This window comes from Dermacentor variabilis, chromosome 8 (genome assembly GCF_050947875.1).
Source record: "Dermacentor variabilis isolate Ectoservices chromosome 8, ASM5094787v1, whole genome shotgun sequence".
In the NCBI taxonomy this organism is placed as follows: Eukaryota; Metazoa; Arthropoda; class Arachnida; order Ixodida; family Ixodidae; genus Dermacentor; species Dermacentor variabilis.
Window position 1 is genome coordinate 129,587,299 of NC_134575.1, and position 25,459 is coordinate 129,612,757.

General features: G+C 48.1%; 2 protein-coding genes and 1 long non-coding RNA gene across 3 annotated transcripts in view; 1 reads left to right on the top strand and 2 right to left on the bottom strand.

Annotated features, from left to right (window-relative positions):
- LOC142590587 (uncharacterized) overlaps positions 1 to 25,459 on the top strand; it is a 284,368-nt gene that overhangs the window by 103,581 nt on the left and 155,328 nt on the right. The gene's annotated exons all lie outside the window — the stretch shown is intronic.
- On the bottom strand, positions 1,694 to 17,995 carry LOC142590779 (uncharacterized). Its single transcript, XM_075703197.1, has 5 exons — positions 17,982 to 17,995; positions 16,121 to 16,311; positions 15,894 to 16,033; positions 5,216 to 5,330; positions 1,694 to 2,656 (listed from the first exon to the last, which is right to left on the bottom strand). Exons 1-4 carry the CDS (start codon positions 17,993 to 17,995, stop codon positions 5,289 to 5,291), a joined length of 387 nt encoding a protein of 128 aa, XP_075559312.1. The 3' UTR covers positions 1,694 to 2,656; positions 5,216 to 5,288.
- LOC142591273 (uncharacterized) lies at positions 19,113 to 21,174 on the bottom strand. The gene is made up of 4 exons (XM_075703608.1): positions 20,555 to 21,174; positions 20,151 to 20,264; positions 19,941 to 20,008; positions 19,113 to 19,618 (listed from the first exon to the last, which is right to left on the bottom strand). Exons 1-4 carry the CDS (start codon positions 21,145 to 21,147, stop codon positions 19,137 to 19,139), a joined length of 1,257 nt encoding a protein of 418 aa, XP_075559723.1. The 5' UTR covers positions 21,148 to 21,174; the 3' UTR covers positions 19,113 to 19,136.

Below are 25,459 nucleotides of genomic sequence, written 5' to 3' on the forward strand. Positions count from 1 at the left end.
AGAGATGCTCTGATGCCCATTAAGGCCCACATCTTCCGGTTCCATGTCGCACCGTCCGACGTTATGAAGTCGACCTTGAGGCCTGCTTTCTCTGTCAGTATGACAGCCTCAACCATAATCTTTGTGAGCAGGGTCCCTTTGATGTTGCCTTTTGTTGCGAAAGCCGCCAGGACCTGTGTCCATTTTCCCACGAATGGAACAAACATTATCACCATGCCATGGTCACTTACATTGTGCTTGTCTTCATCAGAAGTAAATGGACCAAGGTCCACAAAGCCATCTATGTGGCCAGCAGAGCTTACGGAGAGATGTTCAGATAGCTTCATCTCATCCACAATGAGACCTCCATGTAGATGGAATTCATCCATGGTGCTAGTAGCTTGTTTCAGCACATCAAAAACTTTTGTATTGAATCCAAAGCCTGCCTTGTAGCAACTGAGATACTTGCGAAGAGTTGTTTTAGAGGGTAATGCAAGTATGTTCTCTTTTCGCATGTGCTCATAGAGCTTCGCACTCCTCATTTTCATCACTATGCACTCCAAAACCCACTGTGGCGAGTACTTCATGCCTTTCGGACTCTTGCGTGATGACACTTCAAATACGTGCTGTACCGCTTCGCGCTGTTTCGGAGGAAGCTTAGCGACTCTGGCATCAAAATCTTCCTTGGCAATCTTTTTGTTTTTTGCCGCCATCGCGACAAGCCGCTCTTCCATGGAGGTGGTGCGTTTTCTCAGACGAGCTGTTCTTTCCTTTTCCAGCTTGAGCCGCAATGCACACGCTCTCTTCACTGACAGATTGGCTCTGGTGCGTGCCGTCTGCGACTTTCTTGTAAGGAGCAACTTTCGAAGGCCCTTGCATTCAGCGCAAGGAGTTCCTGCAAATTCAAATATTTGACCATAAGAATCACATAGCGCAGTTGTACTTAAAAAAAAAGGCTAAGGAGCCGAGCTTACCTTCTCGATTCACTTTTCCTTGACATTTTGTGCTGAAAATGCCACGCCCACTCACAATGCTTGCCGCCCGTAGTTTTTCTGTCAAACGCTCCGTTATTTGACTGAAGTCAGTGTCCAGCATGGCTCCCTTGCATACACAAATTCCCTCTGTCTCTCGCAGCACATTGTCCGCTTCTGCCAGCGAACACACGACAGTGTCACTACATAACGCACCTCTAACGAATACTTGTGCGCGCACTTCATCTCCGGTGGCAGCAAACAAAACAACCTTGTCATGTACAGTCGAAAAATTTATGAGCGTGAACACGGGAAAGCGTGCCGAACTACAATCAGCGCAGTCTAGCGCACGCTGGCAGTAACTTCGCGAACGAGATATTCGCGGCTAAGGCTGTTAGATCAGCGGATGCACTCCCAGCCAGCTCCCGCTCACTGTCTACTTCGCACAGCGATAACGGATAATTGATAACAAAGGCGCGGGCACTAAGCGGCTGTCACTTTCCCATGCATGTGCAAAGCGATAATCTGATGCAGGTTCCCAGCCGCTAAAGCAACATGTGTTCCTTTCCAAAAGGAGTGCCTGGATGTTGGGCGTGCGAATTTGTAACCAATGGCAAGGAAACCTATGCATATGGTCATTTTGATGTTATTACCATTTTATCGCCGCTCAGATATTCTCAACAGTGTAGTACGGTATACCTTATAGTTGCAGATAGACTTTCCGGGTGCGAAAAGAAAATAATAAAATTACGTTTTAAAATAACCTTTACCAGTGGTTTCATCGAGGTGGCGCCTTCAACAGTCATGCACTACTACAACTAAAGATATGTTGTGACATCTCGAGGAATGCCATTGCTGCTTCTCTCAATATTTCGCATTGTAGTGGCCTCAGTTGTCTGAAAAATTGACCATAAGCTAAGTCTGCAAAGACACTCACGTTTTTCGTTCTCTTATGTGTGAATATATTTTATATATACAGATATGTTTTCAAGTAAAACACTACTGACTAGTTTGCGTGCATATATGTCAAAGACAAAACACAAGCACTGCACAGTTTGCGGTTAGGAGAATCATTTTATTGAGAGTGGAGGAGAAAGAAGAATTTAGCAAAAATCAACTGCTACTCGCACTACAGTGAGAACTGTGGAAAGCATCGCGCACTTAAGGTAACTGTGAACATTTTCGCCTGCTTCTAGTAGCGAGTAGCACAGCCTTTTAGGCGAATGACATCAGCCATCCTCTTCGGTAAAGAAGAGTAGAGGGAGGCAACAAATGCGCCATCTTCACGGAGCCGCTACCATTCTTCTTGCACCGCTTGCCAAAGGCCGTCAGCATTCGTACTTTGAAGCGGACGCCGCACCAAGCGTTGCTTCATCCGCCCCCAAACATTCTCTATAATATTCAGGTCAGTACTTTTTGGAACCCACTGCAGGACCTCTACACTTTCGTCTTCCAGCAGCTCCTTGACACGGCGAGACGTGTGTATAGGGGAAAGGTCCTGTTGAAAGATGAAACTGCCGTTGGGAAAGGGTCCTTGGCGAGCGTAAGGCAGCATAACGTCCTTTAGAAGTTCGCTGTAACGGGCGGATGTCAAGTGGCCCTCGATACGGACCAGCGGTCCCAGTCCGAGATGCGAGAGGGCTCCCCAGGTATTTACTGTTGTGCGGCCGCTTGCGGCTACGCTTTGAATATTGGTCGGATGGTGCCTGCAAATAAAGAGTGCGCGCATGGACAATAAGCACAAATGTGCAAAGAGGATACAAAGCTTCTTGAATGAGACTGGCGAACACTAAACTCATTCTAGCATTTGCAGCCGAGAGAGAGAGAGAGAAACTTTATTGCAATTGTAAAGATTTGAAGGAGGGGTGGTCGGAGCCTCTCAGTCCAGGGCCCCACTGGCCTCTGCCGCCTGCCTGACCTGGCTAATTAAGGACTTTTGTCCTGCCAGGTCGGAGCGGGCGAGCTGTGCCTCCCACTGCTCCATTGTCCTACTGGTATTTAGCCTATGAGGGTGCTTAGTGCACTCCCAGGTTATGTGTATTAGGGTAGGTATGCCACCGCACCAAGGACAGTTGGCCCTATAACGAGTGGGATACATGGCGTTTAGCAATTTTAAATGGGGGAACACCCCGGTCTGTATTTTACGCCAATCGGCGGCCTCTTCCCCGTTAAGTTGTGGGTGGGGCGGCGGGTATTTTCTGCGGACTCCACGCTGATGAGCAAGGATGTCGTTGGCATTTAAATTGGTGGAATTTTGTGAGGGATAGTGCGGGTGGTTGGGGTTAGAAGAGGACGCCGTCGCTCGGTTAGTGAACCCTCGAGCTAACGCGTTAGCCTTTTCGTTCCCCTGTACCCCCGCGTGGCCCGGGCACCAGAGTAGGCGATGATGGTGGTTGAAGGATTTGGGAATTATCGCGAGGCTAGCCGCAGTCACGTGCCCCTTGAGAAACATGCGACATGTCTCCTGGGAGTCCGTGACCACGACCGAGTCCCTTTGCGAACGCTCCGCGTGGGCGAGTGCGATCGCCACTGCTAATATTTCAGCCGAGGTGGGAGATCCTGCCGTGGCCGACGCGGTAATTTGCTGTTGGCTGATAGTGTTCACGACTGCCAGGGCGCCTCTGCATACAGAGCTGCGTCCGTGTAGTACGTGTTGTACCTATGGTTATTAGAGTACGCTGATTGAATGTGTTGTGCGCGTGCTTTGCGCCTTTCTTTGTTGTACTCGGGATGCATATTCTTAGGAATTGGGGCTACTGTAATTTTGGATCTCATCGAAAGAGGGAGAGGCACGGCCTGCTCTGTGAGATAAATGGGGTGTGCTGGGATATTCAGTCTAGCCAATATTGCCCTACCAGTTTTTGTGAAGCTGAGGCGCTCCCTCTGTCGCATCAGGGTGGCTTGCCTCAGTTCGTCGAAAGTATTGTGCACTCCCAAAACTAACATGCGCTCCGTTGAAGTACATTTAGGCAGGCCCAGAGCAGCTTTGAAAGAGGTTAGGATTATTGTGTTAGCCTGCTTTTCCTACTCCCTGTTCAGGATTTGGTACGGTAAGCCATACGTTATTCGACTAACCACTAAGGCCTGTACGAGCCTTAGGGTATCGTCTTCTCGCATTCCCGCTTTTCGATACGTCACGCGACGTATCATTTGGGCTATGTTGTTGGCTGTGGATTTGAGGGTCTTGAGTGTCTGTACTGCTCTCCCGTCGCTCTGAAGCCACAAACCCAGGACTCGCATCGTGGGTACCTCTCGGACTGATTGGCCCTCAACCACGATGTTAATGGATCCTCTGGATTTGTAGCCTTTCGCGTGTATCCGGATAACCTCAGATTTTTCGGGTGCGCACTTCAGGCCACTCCATCTAGAAAACTTCTCCACCGCTAATACTGCGCTTTGGAGCGTATATTCCTTATCCCCTAGTGAACCTCTGCTCGTCCACAGCGTGATGTCGTCCGCGTAGAGCGTGTAACCTAGGTCGGGTATCCGATCCAGATCGCGCGCGAGGCGACACATCGCTATGTTGAAGAGAAGAGGAGATAAAATAGCTCCTTGAGGTGTTCCTTTGTCAGGCATTTTAAATAAATCCGAAGTTATTTGGCCTATACTGATGCTCGCCTCGCGGTTGGAAAGAAACGCTCTTAAGTAATTGTATATGCGCTCACCACAACCCGCGAGTTCGAGTTCCTCCAATATTGCGGCGTGAGAGACGTTGTCGAAGGCTCCTTTCAGGTCTAGTGCTAGGACTAGTCTCTCGTCGCCGTACGGTATATTAGTTAGAATTTCGTCTCTAAGTAGGAGGAACGCGTCCTGGCAAGATAAACCCGTGCGAAATCCTATCATGGAGTCCGGGAACCAGCTCCGCTCTTCCAGGTATCGCTGCAATCTGCTATGGATAACCCTTTCATAGAGCTTACCTAGGCAGGACGTGAGCGACACCGGCCGTAGTGTATCAATCGAGGGATTCTTTTTTGGTTTGGGGATCATGATTATTTTAGCCAATTTCCACTCTTGGGGCAAGTCTCCCTTGGCCCAGCACTCGCTATTAAATGTCTTTGTGATTTTCGCTAGGGCTACCGAATCCATGTTTCGAATCATTGCATTTGTGATCGCGTCTGGATCACAAATGCAATGATTCGAAACATGGATTTCGAGCTGCAGTCGACATCGATTGCGTGAAGCTTTTCTCCTCTTCCTCCTCCTACATTTAGGATAATTCTATTGAGACTACTCAACGGGAAATAAAATACAAATGCAAGCATCACCTCTCGTTTTCTAGCCGCCAGACTCTCTTCCTTTGGGCTTGTTTGGTGCAAAAGGTGGATTCATCTGTAAATATTACTCTTTTCCACTCCTCAGACGTCCAGGACGCGTGTTGTTCTGCAATCAGAACACAACATTTTACTCAATGATATGTCAGCCAGCCTCATCAGAGACTGAGTGTAGCTGGAACATTCTTCCAGCAAGCACCTAGCATACATTTCACTCTAAAAACAAGTTTACACCCTTTGGGGCTTATCTTGTCTACAAACAATAATTGTCATCTGCCCTGCTTGCGTTTCCTCTCTTGAAAACGGCGCTCACTACTTTCCTGTTGAGAATGCTGTGTCAACCTGATAACGTGCAAGCCGTTTGTGACTAGGAAGTACCAGGCTCGGAGCATTAAAGAAAGGAGATGCGGGTGAGACAGATGACGATTATTGTTTGGGGACAAAATGCAACCCAAAGGGTGTAAACTTTTTTAAGTGTGTTCTGATGGTGCACTCTTAAAAAACTACACTGACTGTGATGTACATTTGCCTCACAGCAATAATCGTTGGCTGTCTTGCCCACATTTGCATTCTTTAATGCCGCGATCCCGGTACTTCCAAGTCACAAACAGCATGCGCATCACCAGCAAAGTAGTGAGTGCAGCCTTTTCAAGAAAGGAAATGCAAGCAAGATAGATGACGATTATTGTTTTGAGGCAAATATAAACCCCAAAGAATGCAACTGTTTTGAGAGGCTAGCTGGAACATATCTTTTTCAAGCAGCTAACATGCACTGCTCATAGTAAACACTGAGCAGCTGCATGCTTCAGTGCCCAGAAGTGTGTCGGGATACTCCTGCCTGGTTGTTCCTCATCAGGATGCGGACTAAAGTCTCGCAGCATACAGGCAATGTTGTGCAGTGCCGAATAAGCTGTTATAATGACTGCAGACCGGTCAGTCTCCGTCAGCAGCTTTATCCTCAGGCATGCGAATCGCCTTTTCCATACACCAAATGCTCATTCCACGCTGTTTCTTTTTTTGACTCAAGCTGTACCTGCAGGAGACAAGAATGAAATGCGCAAATAATTCATAAGCAAAAAGCAATATGTTCAGATGCAATTTTGAGGATGCTCAGTTACAACCATTAGTTCACAGTTAATGCAAACAATTCAGTTATCATTTTGCTTAGCAGGTAACTAATCAGGTACTTCATTTTCTTGATGTTTAGACAGTGCTTGCCAGCACGCAATCGAAAAAATCGAAAAGGTGTTGATTCACATCATTCTGGTTGCGGGAATCTAACATCTCGAAACGCGGCTTAAATGTCTTGCTTTCCCTAGACTACTTAATGTGCACACTGTGAAAGCCGCGTGCCCTTCGATATAACAAACCAAACTGTAAATGGTCAGTGCGACAGCAAGGACCGTAATACCGGGGTGTCTACGAACTGGGAAAACCGGGAACTCTCAGGGATTTTGAATAGTCTGGAAATACGCAGGGAAAACTCTGGGGAATTTGTGCTTCTATCAGAGAAAATTAGCTGTAATTTTATTGAAAGTGAACGAAAGTCGCAGTAATGCTGGCTTGCGTAACAGAGAGGGATCGTAATGGATCATCTTTTGACGCCGTCGACTGGAGGAGTTTACAGTCAATGGCCGACTTTCCGGACGCCCGATGGCTCCGCGGCAATATCACGCACCCCATAGAATCAATGTCTAAGAACGTCTGAAACTTCGGACACAAGAGCCCTTCGCCGTCCAATTTTCTGGACTTCTTGCCGTGACCGCAGGTCCGAAACGGCATTAATCAAAGCCACCACTTCCACCGTTTTATTACCTCACCACCGTGGCAAATGCTAGGCCGAGCTGCTTGAACGTTCTTTATAGGCCTCGAGCGCTGCTGTTTCGAATCAGACATGCAGCACCACTGCGACGGCGGCTTGCGAAATGTCCCTGTTCCCTCCGCACAGCCTCGCCTAGCCGCACCAGGTGGACAATGGATCAGGGTATGTGCTCTTCCAGGACACACAAAAGTGCGAACAAACAAATGCTGTGATTTGGTGACTAGACTACTATTTATTTACAGAAGCTCGTGTACGCTGCAATGTCTGTACTGCCAGGAGCCATACATCGTTAAATCGAAAAGGTGTTGATTCACATCATGCTGGCTGCGGTGCGGAATCTAACATCTGGAAACGCGGCTTAAATGTCTTGCTTTCCCTAGACCACTTAATAGGGGAAACATTGTTCACCTCATTTATCAAATGCAGTATCAGTCAATACGACACCCCAAGGGGATTATTACTTGACAGAGCATTTGTTATCAGTGGTGGTGACAATGCAACAATGCCGAAGCCGTCAGTACCTTAGACGCAGGGTGACAAATCCCTCCACCTAGACACCAAAAGGTGCTGAGCATGTCATTATTGTGAGTCACCTTCTCTGGCTCTCTTTGCACCAGTCATCTGGCCGCTTGGCTTAAGTCACCAAGCTTATCAACTTTCCCATGGATTATTCAGAACGAACCCCTCACGGTGTTGCCGGTTTGTGTTCAGCTCCAAACACAAAAGGTCCGATCATAGCAGACAATGTTAAAGAACCTGAGCTGGTTGCAATTATCCCGAGCCATCCACTATGGTGTCTCTCACAGCCCGAGTCGCTTTTGGACGTTAAACACCATAAACCAACATAGAGTGCCATTTACACGTACTGGCGCACTAGGGCAATATCACTGATGCATCACATAGTGCATAAAAGAAGCAAAACAATGAGTATGCTTTCAGGTGTGATTAACTATCTCACTCAAGAAATGTTTAAAGTAAAAGGTCTCAAGTTCGGGCATATATTCTGCGAGGAATGTTTCATCGCACTCTACACATGCAGTGATGCTTTGCTGTGATGAATAAATAATAAACGCTTCTCTTATACAGCGTAATCATCATCTGAGAATAATACTTCAGACGAAGTTGGCCATTCACATAGTGGATCTATGGCACGAAGCTTTCTTCGTGTTCATGATTGATGAGTTTGTTATCCTTTAAAGAAAATGGGCAGTTTATCTCGACCAGACACATTCTTCCATCTGAGTCCAGAATGCCACCTGGGCTGCAGCATAGCCAGGATTGCTCCGGGTCTATGAAAAGGCCAACCTGCAAATCAAATGAGTAGCATAAGTTTCAAACTTTCTTTCAAAGTATGCATACATCTTTACTTCGTGGATGACAGTGCCAAGTGCAATCGACAGCTCTGTTCTGGCTTCATTTTCCGTTTTCCTGCACAAAGCATCAGTAAAAGGTGACTCCACAGTCAGCACCAAAAAATGTTTGTCATGCTATGCGTTAAATATCTGTGAACTTCTTTCATACGATTTCACACAGTGCCTAGATTATCTAGCCTATTTCTGAATTCTAGCTTACCATAAGAAGTTGCAGAAGATGAAAAGAACCTTGGCCTTGCAAGGGAACTTGCCAGAGTTTCATAGTTGCACCTGGTTTTGACACGGTGTGCACTGCTGCTTGTTATCCGTAGACGGTGTTCTGTGTGCCATCTGTGATTAGGCATGCTCATCAATAAGAGGAAACACAAGTGGATACACTAGGTATATGACAAGAAACCTTGTCACTGATGCTTGCCGCCTTGTTGCTAAAGCAATTTCAACAATCTCATCCATTCTTTTGCTTATCACACTCTCATAAAAGCATTTCTCTTTTGCTAAGAGCGTGGACAACATGTCACTCTTTTTGAGCCTAAGAGGTAATGTGGTTGAAACTTCAAAGTTATGGTAAAGCTGCCGCTTATTACCAAATATTTTGTTTTTTACAAGGTCGCAGTGCAACTCGTCAACTTTCTTGACAGCAACAGCGTCAACAGCAACAGCGTCAACAGCATCAGGTGCGTCAAACGCGCAACTCTTCAAAATTTATGACATGCCCGAACGCGCAGTTCACATCAGGAAACGGGCTGTGCACGACTGTCAGGCTGAGGGGCCTCAGGATTGGCTTTATGATGGGACCACCTGAACGAAAAACACAGTTGCACATGTTCAAAAAGATGATTTCGCAAAGTGTAAACGGACGCTCACACTTACTCGGGAATAGTTCGCTGATGGACTTCTTTGTGTCAAGCGTTGGGCGGGTCGATAGCTTCTGCCAAGCACACGGCAGGGCCGTACACGACGTGTGTTGGTGGTTGTTGACATACAGAGCCAGCGCCGCGCTTGCGCCAGCCACGACATCCAACCTTGCACGTGCAATAAGCTTGCACAATTTTTCTTTCGTGCGCTGATAACTAGTGGAAGAAAAATAGTCTGTTTATGCCCGCACAGAAGTAAGTGTTTTCAGAAAATCCACACAACAGAACCAGCCTGCTCGAGTGTGCAAGCCTAGAACCACAGCCATATGAGGTGCGACTCGAGAAGCGGTGCAGTTACCCTGTAGCCGGCGGAGACGAGGTGGCGCTTCACCTTCTGTCAGTAACTTTCGATTTTTTGCGTGTGAGCGCCCGTGATCGGGTCCACAAAGTTCACGCTGTGGTTAACACTCTCCCATTGCAAATTGAGGCTTGCTCCGTTAGCCCCCACTATATAAGTTCGGGATGCAGTTGTATGCGGCCCATTCATCACTGTGGATGGTGGTCCCCGGTTCAACGTTGGCTGCAATAATGGGGCCTAGCGTCGCCGCGTCTCGTCAGTCGTCCTTGAATAGTCGGTGGTCACGCAGATCATGCCGAATACCCATGGTCCACGATCTGCAATGCCGCCGTAATTTTGGCGGCTCGGCGGAACGTTGTCGCCCGTCATCAGGCGCCCTCGATTGTATTTTCGCTTGCCGCGAATGAGGCATTCATCAATTTGCACAATCCTCCCGGGGCCACTGAGTGGGGGTCGCGCCAGCAGCACGTCCCGCACGACCTCACGAGCGTAGTTCCTCCAGTCGGCGATGACGTGACCGACAGATTAAGCAAGTCGCCGGTCATCTCCTTCAAGAGCCACGTGCCTATGTTTTTGCTCACGCAGTACGTGAGCCAAATCACTTGCCGCCTGGAGACGTGGACGTTCGGGCGGCCGAGGCGGTCCGTGTTGGTGAAGTAACTTCCCTCACCTCTCTGCCCGTGCAGTGCAGCGGTACCGTGTAACTGCGACAGCTGCTTTCGGCACCTGTTGCACCGGAAAGCAGCCCGGCGTCCATTCTGAGTCTTCCTATACAATGTGACGACTTCGCCTTCGCAGGTTGGTTGGTCCGGGTTGAACCCCAGCTCCTTGCAGGTGCCCCAGTACTCCGACGACGCCACTCGACCTGGTCTGGCGTTGGGGCGCGGTGGGCGGACAGCGCTTGAGGCCGGAGCAAGCCGAAGCGATCATACGAACTCTTCCTCCGCAGCTGCATCGCTGATAATTTGGCAGATGGTGACAATATTGGGGTCAATTCTCGTGGCGGCCATGACAACGAGTGCAGCGAGAGACGCGGCTCGTCTTTTGTAGCCCCGGGATCCGTTACAGCAGAACCCTCTGTTAAGGACGGCTCACCCAGGAACGTTGAGGTAGCGTGGACCTGGCGGTCTGGAGCTTCACGAACATGCAGGGGCCCAGGCACAGATGCGAAACGACATATTTTCAAGCTTCCTCGATCACGCAGAGCGACACGCAGTCTAGCTTGCTCAAACGCTGAAGCTCGTTGGCGGGGGCGTGTTTTATATAGCCTGGAACGCCCTCGCTCAAGTGAAGGAGAGAGGGCGAACGCTCTCCACACTTGCGGCCCCCGCTCGGGACACAGGAGAAAGCTCAACGGATTTTTTAACCGCGCTTGGGCCAGCACAGGCAAAGGCACTGACATGCACACACGCGCACCGCCGTGTACCCTGCCGAGGAGGAGGAGAAGGAACTAAAGCACATACGAAGCTTAATGTTCGCGCTGGCTGAGAGGAAAGAGTACTGGCGAGCCTATGTAGACATCGGGACGTCGCGAGCGCGTGGGGAAGGAGACGAGAATGCGCGCACAAAGGCTAACGGCTCTTCGCCGTTGCGGATTTTCAACGATTGTTGGCAGCTCTGCGAATTTAAAACGCATGGGCTTTCGTCGTGGTTTTAGCAGCGCGACGCAAATTGTGCACTACACAGGCCATTCGTAACACCTGTGGTGCGCCCATGGATTCAGCACAAAGGCAGCATAACGAACTTTCGTGGAACGCTCTGAGCCGACAAGGGGCTCTCCAAATCCCCAGGCACGCGTTCTGCAAGACAGGCGCAGTTTATTTAGTTGCTTTCAGCTAGTAAAATTTGAGAATCACGTTTCCTGTGTTCTTAACGTGACGAAGTGAGCGCCGCAGTAAGCGACGCTCACTTCGTCTTTGGAAAGCCAATTGCAAAAAGCAGGCGCACACCGAGTCTGTGCGCCTGCACCAACAGAGGAAAGGAAAGCAGCGACAAGCGATCGTACAAAAGCCTAGTGCAGAAACCAGGCTCACATCAATCTGCGCTCGAAAAAGGGAGAGGTTCTCCGCAGTACGTGCCACATGGCTCTACACTGCGCATGCCCGGCAGTCGCCTAGCAACGGAGACGCGTGCTCCGCGATCGCGGCCGGAAGCAGCCGTAGAGACACGAGCGACTACACCTTCGTGTTTAATGCAGCGCGCGCTAGCCTACGCCTAGCGCAGACGACTCAGAGGACCCAATAAAATATGTCGCTTTACAGTAGTCGAAATCAAGCTTCGAAGAACTTGAAAGATACGAAAGTTGTCAGGTAGGCATATCTGAAAGAAATGTTGCACTTACAGCTGCTGCAACAGGCATTTATATGTGCTGCATGCAGGCAGCCGCCCGCGGCTGTGTTTTTGATGAAGATATGAAGATATTAAAGGTTAGCACTAGTGTTGGTCTACTCTATCCGAACGTTTCTGCTGTACAGGTCATTCATTCGAGCGTTTTAGCACCGTCCTATGGTAAACGCGGCAAATGCTGCAATTGCTACCACACGCAAACTTGGCGTGGCAAACACTTCGCACCGGTAGCAACGGCTACGCGCTTCCTTATTTACCGTACGGCTGTTGCAGCTGCGCTAAAGCTCTCCATTAACTGGGTCTCAGGAGGGTGCTCTGCTGTGGCGGTTGTGAGTATCTCCAAATAATGCGCGTATTGCGCAGCATATGGGGCATATGGCTTTGGGCGCCAGTACACTGGCAACCAAAGCCATGCAAGCTAGACGTCCACGCATGTACAAGCAAAATATTTTGAACAACAACGAAAAGCCAACACTGGCAGCCGCACTGACCACTTCATAAATGGCTGTTGCGTGCGCGTGCATTATGTTTATTGCACTGATGGGCATGCAAGAAGAGAAAATGAGGACTGCTGACCACGATGCATCAAAACATAGTTTATTTTTGCTAAAGCTTACTTACTATAAATACAAAGCACATAATTAAGGTCTCGTATTCGAGGACTTGCCGTGGCAAGTAAGACGAATGTTGCTACAAGAAAGCTACATCACAGGCATTCATTTATTATACACTGTTACAAATGAGTGTAAGGGATTGGTAAATCAACATAAAACTTAGATTTGAAGGTAACGAGTAATATATATGAGGTAAGTACACATGGGCAGCAGAGAAATAAATATGCATAGAAAGTACTACAAAAACATTGCTGCAACCCACAAGGACACATAAAAGACTGGTATATCTGTAGCATTTCTTCATCTAGCACACAAGACACACCAGGGTGGGGTGAAAACACAGACACGTGCTAACTTCCAACAGATTGATTTTCAGAAGCGTCCCACACATATATATGGCAATGAACAAGAGCATGGGCATTTACAACTGCGATTGTAACATTTGACGTGATACAGGCACAACGAATAGGCCAATACAACAATCAAGAAAAAATTGACTTTCCAAACACATGATGGATAGTTTAGCTGTAAATTGCAATAAAGAAACTAAAATTTTTGTCGGCTGCTTTTTTGTTGTGCTTCCCGCCAAGTCTTTCACTCCTTATGGTTGAGATAATTTTTTGTATTAAATCAACCAATGATGTGCACTCGCACACACGTCCCGAAAAAATTTTCGACCAAGATTCTCAAAAGCCATGGCAGGCTACGCAACCACTATTTCCAGCTAAGTACGAAATAAATGAAATACCAACATATTCCATATTTAGCAGATTCCAGTAAACCACAGTGCAGAAGAGCAAAATCACAGAACATCGTTAATGGAGTGTGAAGGAAAGAAACAAATGAAGGTGTCACGTGAAATGTCTCTGTCATCATGCCAAGGATTACAGCCTACCTCTCACTAACCCTAGCAGTACTAACCAACAAAGAATATAACACAACATAATTGGAGCATCGAATATGAGACAGGCACAGCTAAAGAAAAACATTGGCATAAAAGCTACGAAGGATGAAAATGAAGAAATGGTTTTACTTATTATAGTATTTTTACTTCCAAGCACCAAACATATATATAGGCTTACAATTATTACAATGGTGATTTGTAACATTCCCTCACAATTTCAGCCTTTCTGCCCACCCTTCCCCGTGAAACCCAGTGCTCCTTCTGGCGCAGATGGTCCTTGTGCAACTGCAATTTCTTCATTGCAACTCTAGTTGCCGGTGATGCCAATGCTCTTTTTTTTGCTTTCACACCTGAGCACCCTTTTGTCGGTGAACCTCTAACAGCAATTCCATTGCTTGAGGTCAAGTTTTTTTCAGCTAGCATTCTTAGCTCATGTAACGAGCCAAACAACTGCTGCAACACTGTGTCATCATGAATGTAGTGCAGGGAAGACAGTATGCGCTCGGTTTCAGCCCTTATCTACGATTTGAAATGGCGCCTGCTCTGTTCAGATGTTTTCTTCAAATCACACTCAAGATGTTCAGTGTCTACATCACCTAGCTCTTCAGTGTGTCGTGCATCAGATGTGCAGCCTGTAACAGCATGAGCAGTCATATTCGGCCCTTCCCTGTATTCTGCAGGCAGACGTGAAAAACCCCACCTATCAACAAGCAAAAAAACTGCAGCAAAGTGCTTGCATGGTAATTTTGACCTGTTAAAGTCGAAGCATGTGCAGCTTGGAGTGCTGAAGTTAACTTTATGAAAGCCCCTCCCCTCATTAACAGAACGAATACGGAATGTTCCTTCCTCGCTGCCAACTTCCACGTCCTCGGACCTGTATCAGACGCTCGTGCAAGCCGCTCCATAATGTGTTTTGCTACAACAGGAGGCCTCCCATGGAGGAACTCGGGCACAGCATGGTGGTAAAGACGGTATGAAGGTGAAAAACTCAGATTCGTCTGCAAGAATTGCACCTCTTTCTGCAGAAAAAAATTTTCAGCCAAGACTTTTAAAAGCCCCTGCAGACTACGGCGACCGCTATTTCCAGCTAAGTATGTCTTGAGCTCCTTGTTTTTTGATTCAGTTCCATTGTTCGTGCCAAAAGGGAGGTCCAACCTATACATCTTCACCCACATTTCCTTTACTGAGAGCCATTTACTGCTTACATAGGCTTGCAACTTCTCATTTTTCTTCCATTGTGGTGACTGCTTCACAGCTTCAATAGCTTTTTTTAGATCATCCTCATTCGCACTGGATGCTACTTGCCTGAGCATTTTCTTCACAATGTCGACATCTTCTACTTCATTTTCTTTTTTTGAAATCCACCTGTGCCAAGCCTGTTCGACTGTTCGGGAAGGCAGCAGAAAGTGCGCTGATTTCCGCCTGGCTGTAGTCCACCATCCAAAACTTAGGACTCAGAGTTGGGTTCCAGGCCTTAAAGGTGTTTAGTGCCTCTTCGATGCAATCAGCTGTTTCAAATTGCACCATGAATGCACCAGCAATAGCATAGGAACTTGCAGTCTTCACTACAATAAGGAATAGTGGTAGGGCATAATCCGTTGTTTTATATGTGGCATCAAGACATACCACATCATCACTATACTTGAGCATCAGTTCCCTCATGAACTCAGTCTGAATGCAAAGCAGCAGTGTCTGCTCGCATTCCTGTGCAACAGTTTCCAAAGCGTCGCAGTAAGGTAACACATTCTGTGGCTCCTCTTGCCCTTCTGAATGATTTTCCACTGACTTCACATGATAGGGTCGAAAAAGACATCTTATTAATTACTCACGACCAGTTTCCTCACTCCACATCCACCCGGTTCACTTCTACCAACAGCTATTCATTACCACAACCTAGAACTAATCATGGTAAATTCACTACTAATTTTTTCCGCCACACAACTCAGTAACTCATTAACTTGTTGTATTAAGATACAATGTCATTTATACACATTTAAATCGACCCTCCGTGAATTTTTTCACTTATGTTCATTTCATCATCACCATTTTATTATCAATTATTTTGTGTTATTAAAATACCTTACAGTGTTAGCTATAGTATCTCATTTTGAACAGTGCCTTATGTGGCATATTGGTGCCTTGGATTTACTTATTCTACTCATCTCTAGCGGAAGGTTCCTTATGAAACCTCCCTCTGTATGCATGTATTATTTCCCATTTAAAACCTAAAGAAAATTATAACATTTCACTGCAGTGATGCGGACGGCATATATGCTGTCGTGAACGCGCATAAGCAGAATTTCGTGCGACGTACCGAAGCTTGCACGCTTCAGTGCGTAAGATATATGAGCGCGTTCTACCCATATCGGCTCTGCGTGGTATCCGTGCAATTGCCACATACCTGTCGAGCACTTCTTGAATCTTGCACCTTGTGAAGGTCTCGCCCAAAGAGGCAGCCCCTGTCCACGGCTTGGACAACCTTAAAAGGCATGTCTTCATTCACGACCACATGTCCGCGCTGAGTGCTGAACATCAGCCTGCCTGATATAAAATAAATATTTATGTCATCGTACCGTCGATCCTGACGCGGTACGTACTATACGTACTACACGCTTGCGATGAACATACCTTTTGGCTTCACGGAGTGCTCAGTTTGGAAGCACACATTGACAGCGGCTAGGTCCCTCAGAAGCTCTTCGTATACTTCTTTGGAGTCTGCATAACCGGCCCAGGTGTTTCCACACTTTTTCAAGTCCCGCAGGTGCCTCTTTAAAACTTCTTCTTCGGGTGCTATCGGTACGGCAGGCGGTAACACTGAACTTAGTGTCACACATTACTTCCCCCCTCTCTTTTGGCTTCTGGATTGGATTGGCGCGGCTCACTACGTGCTTACGCGCGCTTTTCTGAGCGCAGATTGATGTGCGCCTGATTTTTACACTAGGCTTTTATACAGTCGCTTTTTCGAGCGCAGATTGGTGTGCGTCTGGTTTGTGCACTGCGCTTTTATACGATCGCTTGTCGCTGTTTTCCTTTTCTCTGGCTTGATTCGGTGCGGCTTGGTGCAGGCGCGCATACTTGGTGTGCGCCTGCTTTTTTTTTTGCGCTGGTCTTCGAACACATCGCTCGCTGCTAACGCTTATATATAAGGAAGTGCTGCGCCGCGGGCGTACCGTGTATGTAAGCGCGCCAGAAAACTGCGCCTTGTTTTCAATTACTTTGTCATGTACCTTAGCACTGGGTAGCACCGAGCGGTCGCTTCTAACAAACGCAGAAATGAGTCTTTGCAGCGCGTGTGGCCATTAATTGACTCCCACCACAGCCATGTGAGGTGCGACTCCAGCAGCGGTGCCGTTACCCTGCAGCCGGCGGAGAGGAGGTGGCGCTTCAGTTTATTAACTTGCTAGTTTTTGCGTGTGAACGCCCGTGATAGCTCTTGAGGTCGTGCGGGACGAGCTGCTGGCGTGACACCCACTCGGTGGCCCCGAAGGATTGTGCAAATTGATGTGCCTCCTTCGCGGCAAGCGAAAACACAATCGAGGCCGCCTGATGAAGGGCGACAAGGTTCCGCCGAGCCGGCAGAATCACGGCGGCATTGCAGACCTTGGACCATGGGTATTCGGCATGACCTGCGTGACCACCGGGCAGTTCCGACTATTCAAGGTCGACAGACGAGACGCGGCGACGCTAGGCCCCATTATTGCAGCCAACGTTGAACCGGGGGCCACCATCCACAGTGATGAATGGGCCGCATACAACGGCATCCCGAACTTAGCGGATGCTAACGGAGTGAGCCTCAATCTGCAATGGGAAACTAAACCAGACAGCATGAAATTGGGCATGAAGTGGACCCGATCACGGGCGTTCACACGCAAAAAATGGAAAATTATTGGCATGCAGAAAGTGAAGCGCCACCTCCTCTCCGCCTGGAGTCGCACCTCACATGGCTGTGTTGGGTAGTCAATTAATGGCCACACGCGCTGCAAAGACTCATTTCTGCGTTTGTTAGAAGCGATCGCTCGGCGCTACCCAGTGTGAAGGTACATGAGAAAGTAATGAAAAACAAAGCGCAGTGTTCTGACCCTTTGCTTTTGTATGAATGTTTCCCGGCATTGCTGCGCGCTTACGTACACGGTACGCCAGCGGCGCAGCGTTTTCTTATATATAAGCGCGAGCAGCGAGCGATGTGTTCAAAGACCAGCGCAAGAAAGCAGGCGCACACCAAATATGCGCGCCTGCACCTAGCCGCACCGAATCAAGCCAGAGAAAAGGAAAGCAGCGACAAGCGATCGTATAAAAGCGCAGTGCACAAACCAGACGCACACCAATCTGCGCTCGAAAAAGCGACTGTATAAAAGCCTAGTGCACAAACCAGGCGCACATCAATCTGCGCTCAGAAAAGCGCGCGTAAGCACGTAGCGAGCCGCGCCAATCCAATCCAGAAGCCAAAGGAGAGGGGGGAAGTAATGTGTGACACTAAGTTCAGTGTTACCCGGCAGGCTCCATCGTGACCCCCGCCACAGAAAAAGTGGCGCGAAAATCCGCTCACGGCCACTAAAGCCCCTTGACGGCCACAGGCACACGGGCACGCCTGGTGGTGTAGTCGTATATTATAGTTTGTGATTATCCAGTGCGCTCATTCGATTCTCGTCTGCTGCACGCGCCGGCGCAAGCGGTGGTATAGTGAACTAGAAGGTGGTAGTGGGATCAGGGAGAGCCCGCGGGCGTGGCCTCCGCGATCGGCTCCGTTCCGTTGCTCCGGCCATTCCATTCGCACGGAGAGAGCGTAATCGGAGAAAGTGGTGTGACTGCTCCTCTCGCCGCACCGTGGCGCGCGCAACCCAAGGCTCGCTTTGCCTGATGCGGACGGGCGCAGAGGACGAAAACGCAGTTTTCGCAGTCTGTATGCGACGCGCACTAGAAAATTATCGCACAGCACAAGTAGCTGACTGGTGCAATTAGGCAATTGCTTTTTAAATTATGACGAAGACTTAGGACCGGGGTGAGGCAGATCGTCATGAGAGCGTTCGTTTCACAACACACAGGCAATTCTCTTTATTTCTGTAGCCGTGCATGGTTTGAAAACACGGAACACTTTACAGTTGAGCGGAAAGGATTATTTTTTTCTGCAGTTCTTTTACATATTAGTTTAGAACCTGAAATTACTTTTGATATATAGAGATCAAGGAGTTCTGTCAGTTTTCCTCTAGAAATGGTACAAATGTGATTTGTACTTACATGCGTGTAATATGTTTAGCTTTTAACGCTTGCAGATGCCACTGAATGCATTGTCCCACTCAAATGTCGGGCTTCCTTTTTGTAGATGGCTCTTTTGTGACGCGTTCAAATGTATCATATTGTACTCCAATCCTGCTACAGCCTCGAAAGAGGCTAGCAGTATCCCCAAATAAATAAAAGCCTGCAATGCATAAGGTTTTTTTTTTACGTTGTGCATGGTTGGAACTGAGGCGAATTTGGTCTCGTTTTTATTCTTTCGCGCGCGGCAAGCAAGAAAGAGGGTTTAAAGCGCCGAAGCTACAGCTTGGCAGGAGGACAGATAAAACCATTTGAGGATAAATGACATTTTATTTACAAAGGCAAAATCGGAGCCATATTGTTCGGCATCCGTTTTTACATTGTGTTTATTTTAAACACTGAGCACTTTCCTGTGCAGTGGCTTGCAGGCCAGCTTCTTGCGGTAAGCAGCCCTGTCTGTCACAGTAGCGCCGACGTTGGCGAGGAGTGGCCTCATGAACTTATCAAACACTACAGATAGTGTGCTTGCGGCGTGGTCCTCCCTTGCTGGGCAAACGAAAAGGGGGCACTGCTCTAGTCGAGGCAATAACAGTTCAGCCAGCTGCTGACGCACGTTGCTCTTTTTTATGTGCGGCAGGGCAATGTCAACAGCCTTCTTAACGGTCACAAGGACCGTGACAAATTCTGACCTTGGGAATGTTAGCCCACCCCTTGATTGCAGGTCAATAAGCCCCATCAGCACGGGGCTGGGTCCATCCGACTGGTGGAGGGGAGGGCAGAAGCTGCATGTTCTCCGCTCCTCAACTGCTCTCACCACGAACCCTGCTATATAAGCGATGCTGGCATTTGCTATGGTTGATGGGGGCCGCTGCACTGAAATAGAACATACCCATATTAGTATATGGAGCTAGAAATTCTGCAATGTATTCCCATTTGTGAAAGCACAAAAAAAACTGCTTTTGGCACTAACCTATAAAAACGTTTCGCAGAGCAAATTTTAGACAGCATGTAGACAAAGCTTGTGCATAAACCAAATATGACATTTATCATATCGCCACTCAACGTGCATTCCCTCAAAATTTTCAAATTTTGGGCATTGATACCACTCAGTTGTTATAGCCTTGACATAACGCGAAATGATCGCTTTTTGGTGGCAGTTCACATGGGTGGAGTAGGTGAACGAGTGTGCACTCACGAGGCATCGCTTTCAGGGATGTGAAGAGCTCGTCAATGTGCATCACAAAATCTTCAGTGCCCGTGAACCTGAAACAAAAATATGCACACTATTCATATCAGCCAAATATATGTATTAGACGAATCGCTGTTGGCTGCAAAAGAACAGCACTAGTAGTCCAGCGAGCCAGCCAAGCGTAAGCTCTTGAGAAACATTTGATGCAAGATATACCTGGCTGGGGCAACTTGCGCTGTCTCGGTCGAATCATGCGTGGTTGCCTGTGCTTTTGCTTCAGCCGGAACATCAAATTCGGAGGACGTCACATTCAGGGAGGCACCATGCATACTGCAATACATGTAAAACAGTTACCACCACTACTAAGCAGCAGCCACATAAAACCAAAAACTGCTTGTAAGACATATTGCCCATCGGCACAGCAGGATTTGCGTGCTCGTGTGTTCTGAACTGTAAAAAATTCCAGTCAGCCGGCAGGCTACAACACTAGTAGCTGCTCGCATCGTGAAATCTTAGTTGTGCAAGGGCCTGAAATGTGATAAGCTTTCTATTTTGAAACAAGATACAACCAGTTCCCAACTATGAGCACTCGTCCCGGAGCTCAAATAACATGCACGTACCTCAAAACAGTCTGTCCGTTTTCAACGTTTGAAGCTTGGGATGGGCACAGGCTGCCAGTCCGCAAGATCCTCTCCAGGCTAAATGTCACGGCTCTTGCATCGAGACAGTCGTTGCCGCCAGCCATTTGCCGCAAAGAACTGAAGAGGAGCTCGACGGGGTCGCTCGAGAAGTTCCTTGTTAAAACATAAAAGAAGCCGCTCTCGAGAAGGTACTTAATGCATAGTACCGTAGATTTGCTTGTCAGCAAGATAGCTTCGTAGGTTTCAGCACTAAGAAACTTTTTCCCGCTCCTTTTACAGGCATTGTAGAGAGTTTCGAGGTAGTCTGGGAACTCCTTCTCAAGCCATTGTAGGCGTTCGTCGGTAGCGCAAAAAAAGTGCATTTGGTCAGGCTTTCTCATATGCACATGTGCTGTTCGGTTGGCCACATTGTGGATGGAAAACCACTTCTGCATCATCTTCATAAACAATATTGTTGCGTCTGCGTTCCTGAACTGTTCTGCCTGAGGGTGGTAACTGGGGTATTCTTTCAAAAAGGAAAGCGCCGAGATAACTTCATCGGAAAACAGCTGCACTGCTCTGCCCACATGCATCTTCTCAAAATTAGTTGGCTCTATGTGTTTCTGTGTCAGGAATCGAACAGGTTTCACAATCTCGTTTTTTTGAAGGACATAGAGCTGCTTCACAAACTCTCCAGTTATTTGCTGACTGCCATCTGTCATTTCCCCGTCCAGAAAAAGGCTTCGCACGTTTTTTATAATATGACACTGGTCAAAGGACAAGAATAGGCTTCTTTCTGGATCACATGGATGACTGACCACTGGCTTGAGGGAGCCATTGCCCAGGTGGCGCATCATTGTGACATTAATCTTGTGGTTATCCGTGACGATCCGGACGACGTAGAGGCCACACTTTTCAACTTCAGCGATCACTTCTTTTGTCAGCTGATACAGGAGCTTGCCACTTAATCGGTTAGTGAAGAAAAAGCCACAAGGAATTTTGTACGACGTGGACAGGCCTGTTGCAACGAAACACAGCACCTTGTTGGCAAGCACGATGTTGTTTACATTCTCTCCTGTCCCAGCGTCTTCTCTCACAGTTTGCTGACCAAAAAAGCAGTCCATTTTACGATCGTAGATGTATTTGGAGCTTATAGCCATTTCATCCACAATAATTGAGGAAAACCGCGCTTGCTCTTTCAGCTGCCCCACCTCTTGCTTTAGGCGTTCTTTCATTAATGGTGTGATCCCACTTTCACTGTTGGATTTGCCAACATAGCGAAGTAGCGTGTTTTTTGAAGGCAATTTCAGCAGTCCTCTGTTGCGTATGTAACGGTATGCCTTAGGGGACAAGTAGTACAAGACTACACATTCCCGGACAAAGTCTGGAGACCACACGGGCCGTTGCCTTGACGCATTGGCGATCTGTTCCGCTAGGCAGTCTTCTAAGCAGAACTGGGCTGTGCCGACCTTGTCCAAGCACTTTCTCAACGCTGAGTGGAGAGCGTGGTTTTCAAAACCACTGAGCTTCTTTTTTAGGCGGCTGTTTTCTCGCTGCAGTCTCCCGATAGCATCTGCTTTCCTGAACAATTGCACTCTCATTCGGTTTATAGTCCTCGAATCCGACTGCTTGCGCGGTAGAAGGTCATCGGTAGTTTGCGTTGCGCAATCAAGCGCCTCACTATACTGCTGTAATTCACCGACTGCATCTTGTGCACTTGGTTCCTCATATCCTGCACCTTTAGGACTTGCTTCTTCATCTCCTAACAAGGGTGCATGAATCAGGCTATCTTCATACACTACAGCAAACGAGCAGGCAGAAGTTGCCGAATGGCCTGTGCTTTTTTCGCGACCACAGGCTGAACCAGCAGCTTCATCAGGGCCGCTTGATAAATTTGATGCCCTTTCTTGGTTTGGAGTAGAATTCTGCGTGAATCGCTCCAACTTGCGTCTTTTTTGTGGCTGTTGTGGCTGCATGTAGCTTGGGTAGCCCGCGAACACGCTCGGAACAGCATCCCGTTTCAGGCGCCGCAGCTTTGTGGACCCCAAAGTATAATCCGAATCTAAAAAGTGAAGGCTGCAGACGACACTGCTAGCAGACTTGTCATTTGGGACAAAATCTTTTCTTGATATGGCCTTCAGCCATGCTTGGCGGCGATCATCATTCGCGGGAAATTCGTGAAAACTTATTCCAAGTTTCTTTTTTCTGTCAGAGCGGCAGAAAGGTACGCAGCAGTACATTTATCTGCAAAATACAGAAGCAGATAGGATTGTGGTGCGAAGCTCATGACAGAGAACCGATGCAGTTTTCATCACACAGCAAATAATTTCATTGCGGGATCACATTAGCTACACGAAACCACTCGCAACTACCAGGAGCACATGCACCATAGCAAAACAAAGCCCAGCAGAAAGTTCTCGCTTCAAGAGCAAGAAAGCAGAGCTCAGAACTTCTGACTCTCGTGGTGGCGTATAAACAATGCACGAGCGCTTATCGTAATTAATTATGTTGTTCGAGCCAGAGAGAGTTTCACTGTAAAGTAGCTGCCCATTACTTTAAAAATCGAGTGAAAGGCACAAAATTCATACCTGAGTTTTGTCATACAGCGCGGCAACTTTTGCAACAACAAAAGAATGACATTCAGCACGATGGCATGCAATCTGGACGAAATGTTGCGCGGTAAGAGCCTCGGTTGCCCCAGTCGGCTTTTAGACGACCACTAAAGCTGCATGCAAAAGCAATCCGTAAGTGTTTAACAACGTACCTCGACTTCTTTGTAGCTGCAAGAAGGAGTCGAAAGAAATTGACTTCGTATTCACCGTTCTTCTGCGTGAAAACGTGCCAACAGCGTTGATGTCGCCACTGAAATCGCAGGCAGTGCCGGCCAGGCGAGCGCCGCTTGAGCCTTGGGCTAAGGTCGCCACCTCGCGGTGTGTTGCGGAGTTAGCATAATTACACTTCTCCGCTGCGCTACGCGCCGAATGGGACGGCCGGAGCAACGGCGCGCCGCCGGAGCTGATCGCGGAGGCCACGCCGCGGGCGTGGCATCTCACGTCGACGCCGCCAGATGGTGCCACAAGAGCATGGGCTGTACGGAACGCGAAACTCTGAGCATTTTCCAGGTAGAGAAAGCCGTGTGCGCTTGGTATCACGCCGAAAAAAGAAAGCGCGCAGCTCCGTAGCATGTTTTCTGAAAACTTCCTCTGAAATTAAGACAAGGCGCAGAGAAAGGGGGAAAGACGGACGTTTTTCGAGCTTGCGTGAAAATAAAGCCGACCCAACGAGTGCAGTGTGGCCACAAACAACTCTTTATTGGTACAAAAGATGGGCGGCTACTCCTTTCTCAAAGTGCATGGCTGCTACGAAAGAGGCACTATGAGGAACGGCTTATCTTCGCGTGCAATTTCTTTTTACGACGCGTTCCTGTCGCGATTGGTTGATCCCTTTTACATAGAAGTGCAGCCTGGTCAGCACATAGAACTTGGTCAACTCTGTTGTGAGCGCATCCGAGTGCTGGCTGCAGCCTAAGGCATAGCCGAAGTTCTCCTTCACTAGCAACATTACATCCACTATGCTGTCACTGCAGAGTTTCTCTGGGCTGAAGAACATGCACAGTGAAGATGTCCTCCAACTTCTTCACTGCCCTGAAAAGCTCCAGCGAAGGATATAACAACCCTCCCTTGTCGCATGTCACAGCGAACTCAGAGTTTCTGTTTTCCGTATTGGGGGTTTCCAAAAGAAAGGCCTTGCAAGACATGCAGTAATAACACTTCAGAAACTTTCGAGCAACATACCCTGCCATGTAATGTATTAGACGGTCGTCGCTCTTCTGCTCCACCAACTCTCTGTGCTCAGTAGGAATACTACGAGGCATGCGCTCGGCTGAAGGTTTCCTTCCTCAATGAGATGGTCGATTGCAGCAGCCCTGGCTTATTGTGCTGGAGCATCTTGCGCACTCAGGAGAGAACTCATTTCTCCACTAGCTCCATTAAGGTCAGCATTGCCTGAGCGTACTATTTTCGCAAAAGTTATAAAAGGATAGGCAAGTAACGACAATTAGAAACTGCGTTGGTGTTGGGTGGACATTAGACCCACATGATTGCCTGACTATAGCGAAAAAGTTTTCCAGCGAATCCTGGCTTAACCTGGATGTCATAATATACCTAAATCCCTGCCTGACACGATAATCCAGCAGTGATAATGTGCTGGATGTCGTCACCTTTAGGCCATCTGCAGTAGGATCGCTTAAAAATCCACCTATTCTTTTAGCGTGTTTCGCACACAAACCGCACATGTTTCGTCGAGTTTTTTGTCTTGGCGGTGCAAGTTGCAATCCCAAATTCGCCGTGTTTATTTGTCTTTTGATGCGGTGAACAACGGCTAGCTGCTTTTCTTTTTTGCACTTATATCCTGTTTCACAGCCGGGAGCGAAGCAGTGTCGTTACCGTTGACGTTTCGACCTTCCTACTTCTCACGTGTTCGGCCGACTGCGCGCGAAACGGACTCGAACGGTAGGTTGAACACCAAAAAGCAGTCAACGTCGCGAAGCAAGCCTGCATGAACAAGCGCGCGAAGCACTTTATTCTATGGCGAAGCAGCGGAGGGAGCCAGCCCACGCGACTACAGCGCCGCCACCGAAATCCGCGTCTCGTCCACACTCGCCGCCTCGCTGCAATGCATAGGGCGCTCCGGCTCCTGAGCCCACTACCCCCTTCTAGAACACCATAGCGGTGGTACCATTGCTAGGCGACGGCCGGCCATGCGCAGTGTAGAGCCATGTGACACGTACTGCGGAGAACCTCTCCCCTCGAAAAAGCGATCGCATAACAGCCTAGTGCAGAAACCAGGCGCACACCAATCTGCGCTCGGATATAGTGAACTAGAATATATTCTAGTGGCGCGAAC

Bases quoted from the DNA above. Each gene is read 5' to 3' on its own strand.
- LOC142591273 (XM_075703608.1), bottom strand. From the start codon at position 21,147: ATGCATGTGGGCAGAGCAGTGCAGCTGTTTTCCGATGAAGTTATCTCG. The intron at 20,009-20,150 runs GTATATCTTGCA...TTTTTGTTTCAG, and splicing joins GCGCAAGTTGCCCCAGCCAG to GTTCACGGGCACTGAAGATT. The intron at 19,619-19,940 runs GTGAGTGCACAC...GTTCTATTTCAG, and splicing joins ATCCCTGAAAGCGATGCCTC to TGCAGCGGCCCCCATCAACC.
- LOC142590779 (XM_075703197.1), bottom strand. The intron at 16,034-16,120 runs GTATGTTCATCG...ATTTTATATCAG, and splicing joins GCACTCCGTGAAGCCAAAAG to GCAGGCTGATGTTCAGCACT. The intron at 5,331-15,893 runs GTATGTGGCAAT...TTCTGATTGCAG, and splicing joins ATTCAAGAAGTGCTCGACAG to AACAACACGCGTCCTGGACG.